Source organism: Saimiri boliviensis, chromosome 7 (assembly GCF_048565385.1).
Source record: "Saimiri boliviensis isolate mSaiBol1 chromosome 7, mSaiBol1.pri, whole genome shotgun sequence".
Classification (NCBI taxonomy): Eukaryota; Metazoa; Chordata; class Mammalia; order Primates; family Cebidae; genus Saimiri; species Saimiri boliviensis.
Window position 1 is genome coordinate 62,347,540 of NC_133455.1, and position 18,439 is coordinate 62,365,978.

General features: G+C 40.2%; 1 protein-coding gene across 9 annotated transcripts in view; it reads left to right on the forward strand.

Moving 5' to 3' along the window:
* Positions 1-18,439, forward strand: part of BEST3 (bestrophin 3) — a 49,624-nt gene that overhangs the window by 16,720 nt on the left and 14,465 nt on the right. For 8 of the 9 annotated variants that reach the window (XM_074402566.1, XM_074402564.1, XM_074402563.1 and 5 more), the window contains 5 exons: positions 2,725-2,879; positions 4,381-4,458; positions 4,570-4,722; positions 8,342-8,422; positions 9,707-9,858. In XM_074402566.1, the coding sequence (XP_074258667.1) occupies positions 2,725-2,879; positions 4,381-4,458; positions 4,570-4,722; positions 8,342-8,422; positions 9,707-9,858 (619 nt within the window). The remainder of the gene's footprint in view (positions 1-2,724; positions 2,880-4,380; positions 4,459-4,569; positions 4,723-8,341; positions 8,423-9,706; positions 9,859-18,439) is intronic. The other variant, XM_074402565.1, reaches the window with a different exon arrangement.

Genomic DNA, 18,439 nt, shown 5'->3' on the forward strand with positions numbered 1-18,439 from the left:
TTTTCTGCACAGCTTGATAAACATGTAACTACCTAGACTCAATTCTATTAAATCTCCCAGGAAGATTAAAAAGAATGCTGATGCCTGACCTCATCCTAGATCAACTGAATCAGAATATCTAAGGATAAGACCCAGGCACTGGTATTTTCTAAAAGAACCCACATGAGATTCTGAGGTGCAAACCTGGGTTGAGAATTCCTGCCCTACTGAGTCTAATTTAGCAGACAGGGTTAAGGCCCAGGCCTCTCCATATTTAATAGATGTCACAAATGATTCAGACCTATGGCCTTTGGATCTTATTCTTAAAAACCATGGCCTAGGTCACACCAAAGATCTAGATAATGCCAAAGCTCTATGAATTGATGACTCTCAAAATGGGCACACTTCACTTCTCCTTTGACTTTTTTTTATTGTAACACTACCTCTTAAATAAAATTTGGCCTGCATCATAAGGAGGGAGGATTACTTTATTTATTTATTAGAGATGAAGTCTTGTGATGTTGCCCAGGCTGGTCACAAACTCCTGGCCTAAGTAAGTACTCCTCCTGCCTAGGCCTCCCAAAGTGCTGGGATTATAAGCACGAGCCACACTGCACTCGGCAAAAGGATTATCTTAAATCGGACAACAAGATTTCTTAACTGATTACAAATGATTAAAGGTAGAAAATGTGTTATATTAGGGCAAAAGGTGATTTTCATCTGCATGTAGTATCAGTATCAGAATCCCATAGCAAATAATTGCATTTTTGAGAAAAAAAATAAAAAATTCGTATCTAATAAAAATCAGCTTTAGAAATAAGCTTTAATTCAGAAAACACTATATTAAATTATAATTAACATTTAAAAACTACTTAAAATAGCCAAGGGAGTAGATACCAGGAGAGTCACAGCAGCATTATTTTTAAGCAGAAAAATAATCAAAAACTTAAATGTCTTAAAATGTCTATTCAAAAGGAAACTCGCTAAATAAAATATTATATATAGTTAAATATAAATTAATGTTAATCTATAGAGAACAGACACTAAAAAGAATGCTGCTGCTCTCTATATGTTAATTTTTTTAATCTTCAAGATATATCTGAAAAACAGAAGCCAATGGCAGATACGTAAGTAGTATAAAGCCATTTGTGTTTTTAAAAATAGGTCTGTATGACAATCTATGAGATTTCTCTGGAAAGATACACAATAAATAGATCATCGTGATTTCCTCCAGGGCAGGAAAGAAACTATGTGGCTGGGATTTCTCCACTAATAGTCCTTTGGCCCTTTGGGATTTTTGTACCATTTGAATTATTCAATCAAAATTTTTAAAAATAAAAGATCAACTATAAACTCTAAGTTTTAAAGTGCATCTTTATGCAAGCAAACCCTGGTATATAGTATCATTCAATAAATGTTTGTTGATTAAATAAACCTGTTACCTTATTCCTCTTCTACAATTCAGTCACTCAATCTCCTCTTCCCTTGGTGTTCAGGGGGGGAGGAGCAGTCAGAGGATAACTAAAGTTTCACATAATCTGCCTTAGTGCTTTTGCGGGTGCTAAGGGTGTGCTAAGCATTATGCTAAATAACGTATTGACTCATGTACATCATCTCAGGTAATTCTACAACATCCCTGTGAAGCAAGTATTAACTCTCTTTTACGGATGAGAAAACTGAGGCTCAGAGAGCTCACTGCAAGCTCAAGCAAATTGCATTTTATACACACATTCGTGCATGCATACACACATGCACACACACACACAAAGAAATCCTTTTTTTGGAGAAAGTCTCACCCTATCGCCCAGGCTGGAGTGCAGTGGCACAATCTCGGCTCACTGCAACCTCTGCCTCCTGGGTTCAAGCAATTTTCGTGCCTGAGCCTCCCCAGTAGCTGGGATTGCAGGCGTGCACCACCATGCCCAGCTAATTTTTGTATTTTTAGTAGAGACAAAGTTTCACCATGTTGGCCAGCATGGTCTTGAGCTCCTGATCTCAAGTGATCCACCCATTTCAGCCTCCCAAAGTGCTGGGATTACAGGTGTGAGCTACCATACCTGGCCACAGAGAAACACTTCTAAAATATGTGCAAAATGGTATGCGGACTATGAAGATCAATATATACTCTGCCCTTCAAAAGGGTCATAGTGAGGGAAACATTTACGTGTGATATTACTATGATACAAGCCAAGAGTGATACCATGTGGCAACTTTAAAGGGAAGAAATCCCCCAGGAAAGAGAAGGAAGGACTCAAGGAAGCCTTCACAGAGGAAGACATGATTAAGTAGGACTTGGAAAGCAGAGATCAGGAGAAGTCATGTAAATCATGTGTTCAGCACTATGCCAAGTGCTTTGTATACACTATCATATTTTATTATTTTAATCATAACAATTCTAAATAATATGGTTCCCAATTTTAGATGACTAAACCAAAACCTAAAGAAGAAATTTCCCCAAACGTTCTAGTTCACATTTAATGTCTCCTTACTCCCTACTGGCCTCCGCTTTCAGGGATTTATATAACTTGTGGCTGTGCATGCATACGTATGAGTGTGTGCACGTGCACGCACACACACACATTCCTTAACTCTAATGCAAGTATAAACTGCTTGAGACAGGAACCTTTGGTCCATATTTCTTTAATATGCCCTCATTATATGATTACATAGTAGATGCCGAGATATGGCAACATATTAGTGCCAAACTAAGTCTGTATAACCACCCATGTTTTTTTTTTTGTAAAGGCTTTATGACAGCAGATGAAAGGAAATTATTCAACCACCTCAAATCTCCTCATCTGAAATATTGGGTTCCATTCATCTGGTTTGGAAATCTTGCAACTAAAGCCCGGAATGAAGGTAGAATCAGAGACAGTGTTGATCTGCAATCATTGATGACTGTAAGTATATCATAAACCATAAGAAAAAGATGCTAATTAGAGACCAAGAGTGACCTGGATATAACACGTTAGACCAGGAAGAGTCAGCTTAGTTCAGTCCTGGTTCCAAAGGAACCGGAAAGATTGGACCAGTGTCAGAACCCTCACCATGCAGGACAGAGGTGGCACATAGGTTAAACTCAGGCTGCTTGGAAATGGTTGCTTGGATGCTACATTTTAAACAAAATCATGCTTTCTAATAGGCTCTGTAAGAAAGTATTCCTTGATTGATTAGTTAAGAGTCGCCAAAGGCTCAGAAGGCTATGGTGCCCATGTGGCTTATTTGCCATCCCTGGATCCAGGATCATAGAATAAATTCTGGAGGAGAAATAAACCTCCCCAGCCATTTCCCCAAAACTGGAATATCGTGAGATTTAGCCAACTTTTTAGATACTCTAGTAAGTAAAATAGTATTTTCATTAAACAAAATAACCCTGAATTCATCTGGAAAAAAAAAAAAACAAATTTACGTAAGGGTTGGATATATTTGTACCATGACAGTCCCCTGCCTGGATTAGGCTAACGGGAATGAATTATTTAAAAGTAGTGCCCAGATTAATGTGAACTCTTTTCCCTAGTCTTACATAATAACTTGTATGAAACTGATTTTTTAAAAAATCAAAGAATCCTGCCCTTCCTGCTTCAGAGATAAATTTTCTATCAATATGAGTGTTATAAAGTCTCCATTCACGGGAGGAAACAGGTGTAATTATAGCTCTTTTCTAAGATCTATAATAAGCATGTTTTAAAATGAGAGAAACAAAAAAAATTGCTTTCTAGATTATCTACCAAAATTGACAAAAAATTACTTATTTAAAATACCATTTCCTTATCATCATGACTTTGGGCCAATATATATGTTGAAAATTATAGGCTCAAAAGAATGGTGAAGAGGGATACTTTTACGAAGTCCTTTTTTGTTTTGGAAATAGTGTGTCATTCTGTCCTGGCTACATGCAGCACAGTGGCACGATCATGGTTCACTGCAGCCTTGACCTCTTGTGCTCAGGTGACCCTCCCATCTCAGCCTCTGGAGTAACTGAGATTACAGGCACATGCCATCAAGCCCAGATAATTTATTTATTTTTTGTAGAAACAATCTCTATGTTGCCCAGGCTTATCTCAAACTCCTGGGCTCAAGTGATCCTCCTGCCTCAGCCTCCCAAAGTGCTGGGATTATAGGCATGAGCCACTGCACCCGGCCATTACTTATTTTAAATTTTTTTTAATGTCCAAATATACTCATCAATGAACACATTGTTCCGATGATATTCATTGATTGATTATCATTTTTAGAACTCTCCTTTTGGAGTATCCTTGGGAACCAATTTGCTAGACTTACGGTCAGTCCCGCTGTTTTACAGACATTCATAAAAGACATGCTCATATTCTGAATTCCAGTAAATACTTATTACCACACCTGTCATCTTAGTAAATCATGTTAGATCTGTTTCTGGCTTAGGAAATGAATCGATTCCGCTCTTGGTGCAGCCTCTTATTCGGTTATGACTGGGTTGGGATTCCGCTGGTTTACACCCAGGTAAGAAATACTTTGCACGGAATTCTTTATCTCTAATGGCCCACCTTGGCACCATAGCTTCACTGTGGGAGGCCAGCACTGTCCCCTCACTCCAGTCTCTCTCTGTTCCAGGTGGTCACTCTTGCTGTCTATACCTTCTTCTTTACGTGCCTGATTGGACGCCAGTTTTTGGATCCCACCAAAGGCTACGCAGGGCATGACTTGGATCTTTACATTCCAATCTTCACCCTCCTACAATTCTTCTTCTATGCAGGATGGCTCAAGGTAGCCAATGGTCTCAGGGGCCCACTTTGTTATCTGTTACGCTCCAGACTCTCCACGCGGATCCTTTACTGAGTCTTTAGCAAATCACTCATGAGTGAGTCAAAGGTAGATTTAACATGCAATAGGTCCGCAATGTTATCACACTTCCGCAAGGGATTCAAGTGGCAGGGAGATAGTCAGTCCTGTCTGAAGCAGCTCATTTGTGCAAAGAGATTAGAAGAACACTCTTTCATGGCTATTGATTCTCTTTTAAGTCTCTATGTATTCCCATTAGGATTACATTATTGTAATTACTAAATTAATAAGTGTACCTGCATTGATATATACCACAATAAGCAACCGAGCAGAGTAAAGGAGTAAACAAGAAGCCTTGTAAATCAGACTTAACCATTAATATTGCAGTAGAATCTTGGTTCTGCTCAACTCTATAGATAGTTACTGCAATTCCCTGAAATTCTGCTAGCTGTCCCACAACATTCAATGTACCCCATTTTTAAAACCAGAACTGAGACTCAGAAAATAATTCATCAGAATCAAAACCAGAAACACCAGAAATAATGACAACATGGTTTGCCAGGAAATTAAACAGGTTCAGGCTGTGAGAATGGCTTGTCTAATTTTCTGTGTAGAATTTTTCTTGCTCCCCATCCCTTCACCACCACCTCCTCAAATGTATGTGTGTAAATATCAGAGACCCGATTCTTCCATCACCTCTATAAACTTCCAAATGGAAAGTATGCAATAGAAAAAAATCAATGACAATGGCTTCATTAAGTTCATTGAAATGTAATTATGGTATGAAGATGATGTTCCTAAAATAGAATTTTTGGCCGGGCACAGTAGCTCATGCCTGTAATCCCAGCACTTTGGGAGGTCAAGCGGGCAGATCATGAGGTCAGGAGTTCAAGACCAGCCTGACCAACATGGTGAAACCCCAGCTCTACTAAAAATACAAAAATTAGCCAGGTGTGGTGGTATGTGCTTGTAATCCCAGCTACTCAGGAGGCTGAGGCAGGAGAATTGCTTGAACCAGGGAGGCAGAGGTTGCAGTGAGTTGAGATGGTGCCACTGCACTCCAGCCTGAGTGACAGAGTGAGACTCTGTCTCTAAATAAATACATAAATAAATAAAGCAGAATTTTCAAATGTTTGGCCTTCCCAAAAGCCATATGTTGTCAAGCCCTGATGATGTATCCAGGTTGCAGTGAAATTTTCCCTGCAGAAGTCGTTCCTTTCATTGATTTGAATCTTAACCAAGAAAAATAATATGTTGACATTTCAAATTATACGCCAAAGAGTAAAGGCACGTCCCTTACAAATGGAAGCATTTTAAATCATATTACCATGATTCTTAATGATTTCTACCTGCTTAAGAAAAAGAAATCACAAGAGACTAATGACTTTCATTTCCCATCAGAGGAAAAAGTAGACGTTAGCTTTATAAATATAAAATCACCACAGTGGCCCAAATCCTCTATCATTCTCAAAAAGTACTTTTCATCCTTTCCCGAGTTGCACCGAGCTTTTTATTCTTTATTTTGTGTCCATGTAAGGTGCCTGACCAGCCTGTAAAGAGCAGATAATGGTTCCTTCCTTCTGACATGCTTTCTAAAATACTAACATCCTTTTCCTTTATAAAATGTTTTAAGTCAGGCATGGTGGCTCACGCATAACCCCAGCACTTTGGGAGGCTGAGGTGGGAGGATTGCTCAGGAGTTCAAGACCAGCCTGGGCAACACGGCGAAATCCTATCTCTACAAAAAAAAAAATGCAAAAACTTAGCCAGGTGTTGTGATGCATGCCTGCAGTCCCACCTACCTGGGAGGATGAGGTGGAAGGGTCGCTTGAGTCCAGGAGGCCAAGGTTGCAGTGAGCCATATTCATACCACTGCACTCCAGCTGGGTAACAGAATGAGACCCTGTCTAAAATAAAATAAATCTTAAAAGACAAAATATTAAAAGGCACAATCTTAGCTCCATTAAAAGATAGGCAAACTTGCTGGGCGCAGTGGTTCATGCCTGTAACTCCAGAACTTGGGAGGCCAAGGCAGGTGAATCACCTGAGGTCAGGAGTTCGAGACCAGCCTGGCCAACATGGTGAAATCCCATCTCTTCTAAAAATACAAAAAATTAGCAGGGCATGGGGATGGTCGCCTGTAATCCCAGCAACTCAGGAGGCTGAGGCAGGAGAATCACTTGAACCCAGGAGGTGGAGGTTGCGGTGAGCCGAGATTGTGCCATTGCCCTCCAGCCCGGGCAACAGAAGCAAAACTCCATCTAAAAAAAAAAAAAAAAAGATAGGCAAACCTAAACACCAGTGGATTGTGCCTCCATTTCTAAACAGCTTTTCTATCTCAACAATTAGGATATTTATAAATATTTTCAACATGTAGAAAAGCAACTTAACCTTGTGAATAGTATATTACTCAGTTACTTGCTGAAAATGCAGCCCCCAGTGAAGAAAAAGATATATTTTCAGACTGTCAATTCAGAAACATGCATGCCATTTTGTCAATTTAATGCGGACTATGATAATACATGCAGGATTGATCGTATAAAAATGAAAATCTAGATAGAATTCAAAAAGATTTCAGGACTCAATCAGTACCCTGAATTAATCTATGCAAATCTCCAGGCAAGAAAGGACAGATAATATTGATCAAATATTAAAAGATATGTAATAATAGCTACCTAACCTTTTCCCAGCAGGAAAACTAACTTACTAGGTAAGGGTAAATCCTTTAGGGTAAAACTAAGTAAGCCTCAATTTCCAGCTTTAGGACTTACTAGCTCTCTGACTCATTTACTTAGCAATTATGTTGAGTAATTTGAAAGTTCGGCCAGGCACAGTGGCTCATACCTGTAATTCCAACACTTTGGGAGGCTGAGGAGGGCAGAACACCTGAGCTCAGATGTTCAAGACCAGCCTGGTCAACATGGTGAAACCCCATCTCTACTGAAAAAAATAAAAATAAAAAAATTAGCTGGACGTGATGGTGTTTGCCTGTAGTCCTAGCTACTCAGGAGGCTGAGGCAAAGATCGCTTGAACCTGGGAGGCACAGGTTACAGTGAGCCAAGATTGTGCCACTGCACTCCAGCCTGGGTAACAGAGCGAGGCACAGTCTCAAAATAAACAAATAAATAAATAAATTGTGAAAGCCTCTTATATTATTTTCTTTAATTGTGATTTAAGTCTTCCTTCGCTGTTTAACCTTCTCCCTGTGTACATTTTGTCTTATCATCTGGTCCCTGTAAATTCCCTGGAAGCATAGCCTGTGTATCCTTCAGAGTGCCTTGCAAACTGTTGGTGCTCCTTCACTATTCAGTCATTTGATTTGCCTCCGAAATAGGACATGGCTTCCCCGATAGGGCCTGCATTGCTGCTAGTTGAATGTGCAGATCCCTTTGGAGAGCATACCTGTGAAGGTGCATCATTGGTGATTTGCAAATCACGTCTTTCTTGCTAATAAGTATCTGGGTAGAACAATCTACTCTCCTCTACTCTTCATATTTTGAAAGTCACAAAAGGAAGCAGAGAGGAAAACTGGAATCATCTTCAGTCTCTATTCTTAGTCTTCAGAGGTTTCATGATGGGTTTATTTTCTCTTTTCAACTACAGGTAGCTGAGCAGCTTATCAACCCTTTTGGAGAAGATGATGATGATTTTGAAACTAATTGGTGCATTGACAGAAATTTGCAGGTTAGAGGAATTTTTCTTTCTTTTTCAAATATTAATAATAAATCACTTGTGATATTTCAACTCTAAGCAGATTTTAGATACACACCCCTTGACTTCAGAGCTTTAGCCACAAACGAAAGAGGCTTGGCTGTACACTATGCTGTCTCAGGTCCTTCTGGAAGCTTACACATCTGGGATTTCAGCTTCAGTGAGATTTAGTTCCTTTTAAGTAGAATTTCAAGCCAGTTTTCTTTGTAAGTCTCTCTGTTGGCTTTTTCTATCCTCTTACATCTCAGCATAGAGCAGTATTTTTAATTGTTCTTTAGCTGGTTTTCTATTGCAAACCAGAGAGGTTAAAAGTGACTTAAAATGGCATCTAGACACAATCTGGTACGAGTTCCCAAAGTCACATCAATCCCAGCAGTCAGATAGCCAACAGCTGGACACTGGGAACCTGAGCCACGCCAGCCTGTGTCTCAAATCTGCATGAAATGCACTATTCCAGAGAGCTTTTGGTGAAGAATCAGCATGAAGGAATTTTCCCTTTAGGCAAGACCCTCCTCAGACCATTCTCTTCCCTATGAACCGCAGACGAGTAAAGGCCTTCACCTTGTTCATTTGTTTCAAGCCCTTACTCAGCTGTTAAATAAGTTCAAACATCTCACAGTAGATCTCAGTGTCAGTCTTTTAGGGAGAACACATAATGGCTAGGTCACTCACTTTGTCAAAATGGGATTCCAGAGGATTAATAATTTATTCATGCATCACTTTGTCAAAGCCAAGAGGAGAGATCACTATAGCGCTAAGCAGTACAGACTTTGTTTTTCCAAACAAAGAAATGAATAAGAAACCAGGGCATATAAGAAGTGATGTCAAGTAAAAATGTGTTTACGGGGTAAACAGAATGAAAGTTGGAATCTTCACCTTCCTGTAATATTTGGGGTTAAGCGGATGCTATCAGGTAAAACAACACCATAATTGTGAGCAAAGAATAAAAAGATGTCTCTTCTCCCTCCAGATAAGAGGCAGCTCTACTCTGGAGCACGTGGCTTAATCCCAGAGTGTGGGAGGCTTTAAGCCCCATTTACCCTCACTGCCAAGTGCTCTTGAGCAGTAAACAACAGATACAACTGTCTGCAGCAGCTGTGGTCATGGCAAATGTGAATTATAGACATTTGTATATTCACTCACTTAGACTGTGTCCTGGCTCACTCTAATGCTCATCTGCCCACAGGAACTTCTCCTTTTTATTGAACTTCTCCTTTTTACATCTGAGTTATTCTAACAATATAACAATGATTTTAGGTCTCTCTTTTAGCTGTGGATGAAATGCACATGAGCTTACCCAGGATGAAGAAGGACATTTACTGGGACGATTCTGCGGCTCGCCCGCCATACACATTGGCAGCTGTGGACTACTGCATTCCCTCGTTTCTGGGGTCAACAGTCCAGATGGGGTAAGTGCAGTTTTTAAAAAATCTCCAATATTTTCCAGCCTGAGTAACATAGTGAGACCTTGTCTCTACAAAAAAAAAAAAAAAAAAATTAAGTAGGCAGCTGTCATGGCACCCATAGTCTTAGCTTCTTGGGGAGGCTATAGTCGGAGGATTGTTTAAGCCCAGGGATTCAAGGCTGCAGTGAGCTGTGATTGTACCACTCCACTCCAGCCTGGGCAACAAAGTGAAAACCTGTCTCAAGAAAAGTAATTAATTAATTAAAATTAAAATTAAGGGTAGGCATGGTGGCTCACACCCGTAATCTCAGCACTTTGGGAGGCCAAGGCGGGCAGACCAGAAGGTCAGGAGGTTGAGACCATCTTGGCCAAAATGGAGAAACCCTGTTTCTACTAAAAACACAAAAATTGCCAGGTGTGGTGGTGGGCACCTGTCATCCCAACTACTCAGGAGGCTGAGGCAGAAGAATTGCTTGAGCCTGGGAGGCGGAGGTTGCAGTGAGCTGAGACCGCACCGCTGCACTCCAGCCTAGGCAACAGAGGGAGACTCTGACTCAAAAAAAATTAATTAACTAAAATAATTATCTCCAATATTTAGGAAATCAGCAGGTAGATAACTGTTCTAATCTTTGTACCTTTTTTTGACATTTTTTCTACCTGGGCTTAGTACGTAAGTCAGTCTCTGTTTAGTGGTTTTAACATAGCAATCACTCCAATGTATCATGAGCCTTAAGTAAATGAGTTGAGGCCTGAAGTGAATCAGGCACAGTTCTAGAATAATTTTATTAAGTCTGATCATGTATTTGATATTGGAGAAGTGTGTGAATGTGGGAGAAGTTTATTTACCAAAGGCAAATGCCACAGTTTCCAAGTAAATTAAAGATAAAAACGCAAATTTAGAAAGTAAGAAACTCTCCACTCAAAAAAAAAAAAAAAAAAAAAAAAAACTGTAGCAAAAGAGAAACTTTTTCTTAAAATTCTTTTTTTTTTTTTTTTTTTTTTTTGAGACGGAGTTTCGCTCTTGTTACCCAGGCTGGAGTGCAATGGCGCAATCTCGGCTCACTGCAACCTCCGCCTCCTGGGTTCAAGCAATTCTCCTGCCTCAGCCTCCTGAGTAGCTGGGATTACAGGCACACACCACCATGCCCAGCTAATTTTTTGTATTTTTAGTAGAGACGGGGTTTCACCGTGTTGATTAGGATGGTCTCAATCTCTTCACCTCGTGATCCACCCGCCTTGGCCTCCCAAAGTGCTGGGATTACAGGCTTGAGCCACCGCGCCTGGCCTCTTATAATTCTTGACAAGACTGTGGCTCATTGTTCCGAGGCCTGCTCTAAGCGGATTTGCGCAGTGGGCTCATGTCCCGTGGTTGCCACCTGTGACCCTTCTTTCCCTCCTCCCTGAAGTGGCCTGCCTTCCCCCTTCCATGTTCAGGAGATCTCACTCTAACCCTATTCCCGCTGAATGTCTCCTAATCCCCATCAATGATGGTTTGCGGCATTCCTCTTCCAAAGGGGCGTCTGAGGCTGAAAACCTTTCAAGACCCAAATAAAAGGAAGACTGAAAGTGAATTTCAGTAGTTGTGGCAAATAATGAGAAAAATTTAGGAGCCAGGAGATTTGCCTTGTTGCCTGCAAAACACATCTTAGAGAAGGTTGCCTACTCCAGGCTAGACTTGCTTCTGCTTCTATGTACCCTTCTAAATCCAGACCCAGCCACCCAGGGCTCCTTCCAGGCCAGGGAACTCATCCCTGCCCCCAATATATTCTCAGTGTCCCTGGCTAGTAATCACTTGTGGTATGCATGTCCCAGCATTGGGATACCTTCTGCAGGGGCAGAGCTTCATGGACATCCAGCACTCTTAGCAATTTTTGGAATTAATAAGAGCTGTTTTTCTGTGAGTTTGATTTTTAGATAATTAAATATGCTTTATCCCTCTTCTCACTGCCACCATTGATTAATGCAAAATACTTGATGATTTAACTTGAAAAGAGACCAACAATATTGGTAGAATCAGGGTGTCATTGTGATGGCTCTATTTAGACAGCAGATGCTCCACACGCTCTATTTCTAACATTCACTGAATTGTTCTTGCTCCATGGTTAAGACGATTTTTCAAAGGTCTTAAGATTTTTATCCTGATCTACTTACTCATCCTAATCATCAAAATTCTGCAGATTACTACATAAATGTCCACGTTCCTTAGAAAATATTAAAACACATGTTTCTCCTATTTCTAAATACAGAAACAGAATTAGGGATTGACAAGATCTCAGAGAAAATTTCTTCCCCAAAAGATTATTGGGAAGATTAGATGAGATTGTAAACATTAAAATGTTCCAGATAAAACAAGAGAGCGTGACGATGATTATCACCTAGTCAAGTCTTACTTGTGGTTGTCAAACTGAAGCAGAAAAAGATTAAATAAGTTAAAGCTATTTTTCATATTAAACTTATCCTGGAAATTTAGGACAGAAAATAAAACAACTGAGAGAAAACCAGGAGGTACAATATTTAAAAGTGCAGCAAAAAATTATCAATTGTCAGGGAGAAGTCCTCCAACTAAAATGGCCTATTCACCAGCAGAGCGGAGAGAGGAAGAGACAAGGGCGTTTTGATGACAGCGTTTTGTGAGAGGTTGAACTGGATCTGCTAGAACCAACTGACCAAAGAAACAATTAGGCAAAAGCTCACTTGATCTTGATTTTCTGTATGAATGAGGACCATTTCAGTGGACCACAATCCAGGAACATTTACTGCAGGAACATAGGAGATTGGAAGCCCTGAGTTGATAGAAACATCCCCCTTTGGATTTATTAGTGTCTATTTTTCCTATGATTGTGGTATTAGACAAAATGTTTCTGGTTGCCTATGACAGAAAAACAAATTCACATACAGAATGCACTCATTTATTTATTCAGGTGAATGTTTTTCAGAGGTAGGTTCTATGCCAGATGCTAGAGGTAGTCCAAAAAAGAAAAGAAAAAGCACCTCCTAAGCTCACAGACATAAGGAGAAAGAAGTGACGATACAATGTGGTAAATGCAACAGTGCAGAAATGCTCAGCCTTGTGGAATACACGCAGTGATACACTTCGCCCAGCCTGATGAAGCAGAGAAAGCCTCTTGGAGTCGGGGACTCTAATATGCATCTTTAAGAATGAGTTAGGAGGCGGGGCGTGGTGGCTCACACCTGTAATCCCAGCACTTTGGGAGGCTGAGGCCGGTGGACCACTAGAGGTCAGGAGTTCAAGACCAGCCTGGCTAACATGATGAAACACTGTCTCTACTACAAATGCAAAATTAGCCGAGCATGGTGGTGCAGCCTGTAATCCCAGCTACTCAGGAAGCTGAGGCAGGAGAATTGCTTGAACCCAGGAGGCAGACGAGGTTGCAGTGAAACAAGATCGTGCCTTTACACTCCAGCCTGGGCGACAAGAGCAAAACTCCATCTCAAAAAGAAAAAGAAAAAGAGAAAAAGAATGAATTAGGAGCCAGCGCACAGGTAAGATTGAGGGGATTCAACAGAGGGCACATTTCAGGCCAATATGGGCAAAGATAGAAAGGAATGATAAATAGTATACTCAGGGTAACAATTTGATAGGCAGAGCAGAAGAGCCAAGAAATGAATCTTGGAGAGGAGGCAAGGACAGAAGATGGAGGCTTTATAGGGCGGTTAAAGGATTTCAGCCATTATTCAAAGCTATTAAATAACAGGGTCACATTGTTGCTTTAGAGAGATTAGCCTGGCGGCTGGCAGAAAGACGGAGAGCTGAGGATGAGACCAGAGCCAGAGTTAGCAGACCATTGTCGTTTAAACAGAAGAGGATAAGGGCCTGAGGCTGGTGTATCACAGGAGATGCAGACAGTAGAGATGACAGAAGGGACAGATTCAAGAAAGGAGAAAGAGTGAAAAACAGTAATAAACCAAAGATGATGGAGAGGTAAGGGTGGGAGCTGCTCTAAGGAAAAGATTATGAGCTCTCTGTTTTGCATGTGCTTAATTTGAGACCTCTGTAGGCAATTCATTTGGAGATGGCCAGCAGGCGGTAAGTCCAGAGACAGAAGATGCATTTTACTGATATCAGTACGTAGAATCAGAGTGGGTGGGAGCACCCAGAACAGTGTCAAGGAAGCAGAGCAGAACAGGAAGGGTAGAATACTATCGCTGAAAGGGTGGTCAGAGGAAAAGGGTAGTCAGAGCAGGAACGGTCAATATAGATTCAGGGTAACCCAGAAAATGCCCTGCCAAAAGGCCAAAGGTACAAAGTTTCCTAATAAAGCCTGAAAAGCATGCCACAGGTTTTGCATGTTAGGGTCATCAGAGACTTAAGTGAGTATATGGGGCAGAAATTAAACTACAGTAGGTTAGAAGTGATTGACAGGTAAGAAGGTCAAGACTGCCAGTGTAAGCTGTTTTTTAAAAATAATTTTATTACGGAAAAGTTCAAACAGGGCCAGGCACGATGGCCCACGCCTGTAATCCTAGCACTTTGGAGGCCGAGGCAGGCATATCACTTGAGGCCAGGAGTTTAAGACCAGCCTGACCAACATGGTAAAACCCCCATCTCCACCAAAAATACAAAAATTAGTCGGGCATAGTGATGCATGCCTGTAGTTCCAGCTCTTTGGGAGGCTGAGGCAGGAGAATTGCTTGAACCCAGGAGAGAGAGGTTGCAGTGAGCCAAGACTGTGACACTACACTACAGTTTGGGCAACAGAGCGAGATCCTGTCTCAAAAAAATAATAATAATAATAAGTTTAAGCAGATCCAAAGGTAGAGAACAAGCTGTGATAAAGCCCCATGTACCCATCACTCACTTCAATGATGAAGTCATGGCCAGCCTTTTTTTGTTCCCCACCCACCTTTATCTTCCCTGCCATTTGATCATGGTAAAGCACATGGACCATAATACCATTGTCATACTTTAAAAACAAAAAGAAGCCGGGCGCGGTAGCTCACGCCTGTAATCCCAGCACTTTGGGAGGCCGAGGCGGGTGGATCACGAGGTCAAGAGATTGAGACCATCCTGGTCAACATGGCGAAACCCGTCTCTACTAAAAATACAAAAAATTAGCTGGGCATGGTGGCGTGTGCCTGTAATCCCAGCTACTTAGGAGGCTGAGGCAGGAGAATTGCCTGAGCCCGGGAGGCGGAGGTTGCAGTGAGCCGAGATCTCGCCATTGCACTCCAGCCTGGGTAACAAGAGCGAAACTCTGTCTCAAAAAAAAAAAAAAGAAAAGAAAAGAAAAAGAAAACAAAACCAAAACACATGTAATTCCTCAATTCATTAAGTATCCATGGACTATTTTTTTGAGAAGTCTGAATTGACAAGGTAAACAGACCAGACAGTATCCACTAAGACAGAGACTCTGATCCGTTTCCCCCTCAATTCAGAATTCCAGTGATGGCTTTTTTACTTTGTCTTGGGTGACGCTAATGCCATATTTTTTTTACTTGCTTTGTTTTTATGTTTTTTGGGTTTTGGGCTTTTTTGGAGACAGAGTCTCTCTCTGTTGCCCTGAATGGAGTGCAATGATGCAATCTTGGCTCACTGCAACTTCCTTCTCCTGGGTTCAAGCAACTCCCTTGCCTCAGCCTACCAAGTAGATGGGATCACAGGCATGCATTACCACACCTGGCTAATTTTTGTATTTTTAGTAAAGACAGGGTTTCACCATGTTGGACAGGTTGGTTTTGAACTCCCGAACTCAGGTGATCCGCCTGCCTTGGCTTCCTTAGAATTACCTTCACCACCTGTACTGAGTTTCACTTTGCTGCTGTACCCCGGCCTTGTTTGGACAGAGCCATTAAGACTTCCTATGGTGTTTAGTGTAGTGCTTTCCACTGTGTGGCTTAGCATCCCTTTTAGCAGAGGACCCACAAGAAGAAATCTATTTCAGACATCGGTGGGCAAATCTTACACTATTTATCTTACAGACTTTGTAATTTTATAATTAATGATGGTTTCCTTTTCATTTTGGCTGCTGAGAAGCTGGCAATCAAATTTGCAGCCCACCTTTAGTAAATCTGTGGAATGGGATTTTTTGGGCATGAATTTCTAGATTCTGTGTTTCTTATGATTGTTCCTTATTCTATCTCTACTATATTGGCCTGATTTTATATATTATATAAACATATATAATATATAAATGTAATATTTTATATATTATATATATTTATATAATAAATACATAAAATATAACATTTATATATAAATATAAAAATATATATATAACACATAACATTATTGCATTGTATGTATTTACATAAGCCACCTCAAATCCTTTGTAAGACAAAGCAAGATGTGATAAAGAAACAAATTAATAACTCTCCGTGTTTTGAAAAAGGAAAGAAAAAAGATAGGCTGAGCAAAAGGAGCCCACCAGAAGAGAGGAAGGACACAGGAGCAAGGTGGGATGACAGAGCAAGGGCCTAAAGACACAGGGCAGCCCCAGTGGGTGGGGGGAGAACCCCGCGCCTGAGCTAGAGGGAAGCAGTTGAAGTTGGATGCAGTAAGGGGAGAGAGGGAGACGGTGCCTGTGCACTAGGGAAGCAGGAACCAATGTTCTTGCCTCATCTAGTCATCGTGTCTTAATCTAAAGGCAGCATTAACAGAGCTCATCTTTCTCTGTCCAATCTAAGACCAAAGAGCTACTGTTTTAAAACTGTGTTTTATAAGCTTTAATACCAGACCAGTGCTGAAGTTCCATCTCCTAATCTTTGCATGGAGCATGTTAAAAATCAACTTCAAAATCAATACTCTGAAGGAAAAAAGGCCAGTTAAAAATCTGAATGCAGTACTCAAAATAGAAATGCTTTCATAAATACACCAGTCTTGAACATTTAATAAATAGTGATTATGACATGGCCGGTAGTCTACACTGAGCCATTTTATGAGTTAATAAGCAATGAAAAAATATTCCTTGGGTGAATTCTTTTACCATTATCTCATGTGAGTTCACTTCAGTTGAATCTGTTTTGTTTGTTCTTTTGTGGTAATATGAAATCCTTTCTAATCTGCTGGAGTTTTGTTTTGGGTTCTTGTTTGTTTGTTTTTATCTTTTGTATTTTTGAGACAGGGACTCCCTCTGTCACCCAGCATGGAGTGTACAGTGGTGCGATCACAGCTCACTGCAGCCTTGAACTCCTGGGTTAAAGCAATCTTCCTACCTCAGCCTTCAGGTGCACACCACCATGCCTGTCTTTTTTTTTTTTTTTTTTAAGGCAAAGGTTTGCCTATGTTGCCCAGTCTGATCTTGAACTCCTGGTCTCAAGCAATCCTCCCACCTAGACCTCCCAACTGTTGGGATTCCCGGTGGGAGCCACTGTGCATAGCCTTGATGTGCTGTTTTAATTAAGGCATCTTTTCGTTACCTTAACTATGGAGACACTATTAACCAAGATGGAGAAAACACCCACAGCAGCCAAAAGCACATTGTCTGTGAGATGCACAATGAGAAAATACACCCCAACCCTAATGTAATAATGAGTTTTTCTGGGACAATAATAAATACATGCATGATCAAAATAACTTTACCCAAACAAACTTTAAATGCCTAAACTCAAGCCAGCATTGCTGAAAATAATTTTTTAAAAACAAAGGAACAAAACTCAAGGTCTAGGCCTGCCCTACCACAGCTGGCTTGAGGTAGAAGTAGAATGCTTGTCTTTCCATTAGATCATCATGAGTCACTTCAGAATTCTTACTGACTTTTAATTACTTGGGATTACCCATTAACACAAATGTTCAAGACTCTGAGGAATGGAACACATATAAATTAAAAACCTGAAGTCTCATAACGCCCTTCAGTCCTATTTTGAAAATCAAAACAGCTAACAGTAAAGAAGATAATCCCTTAAGGGCAATGGAAAAACCCTAACAAACTATCCATCCATAACAGCTAAAGGATTCGGAATTCTGGAGAAGACAGGCTGTAACTGCTTATGAAATGGATCACTCAAGTGTGTCCAGAGTGCTCGCTCTGGCTTGCTAAAGGCATGCTCCAAGCCTGTAAACTTCAAACTACTAACTGTAATCCCATTTAAAGAGCTTTGTTTTCTTGGGCTCTTCTGCCATAATTCAAATAATTATGAAAACATAAAGACACACATAGAAAATAATAAACAACAACGTTCCCAACAAAAAAAAAAACAAACAAAAAAAAACAAGTAATTATGTCAAAATGTTCTCACCTGTATAATGATATTAAAAAGGAGTTTATGAAGTCAACTGAAGATCCCCTTAGTAAAGAGGAAAAATATTCAAAAGTGTAAAGAGTTCTTTGTGGCTAGGAGTTGAGGAATTTATTTAAGATGTATTTGAGACTATGAAACTTTGTCAGAAATAATAATTTCTACTTATCTATCTTTATTCTAAAAGTTCTAGGAATATATAACAATAACACGATTCTTTGGTAATTATACATACAGGCAAATGTACTTAATGGGCACAAAATATTTAGGATTACATTGTAGGTCAGAAGTATTTTTAGTGATATTAATTCAAATACATCAAAATACATATTTTAGTGACGAAAACTTTATCAAAGTGTGGTTAAATATACTTTTATGTTGATGTTACT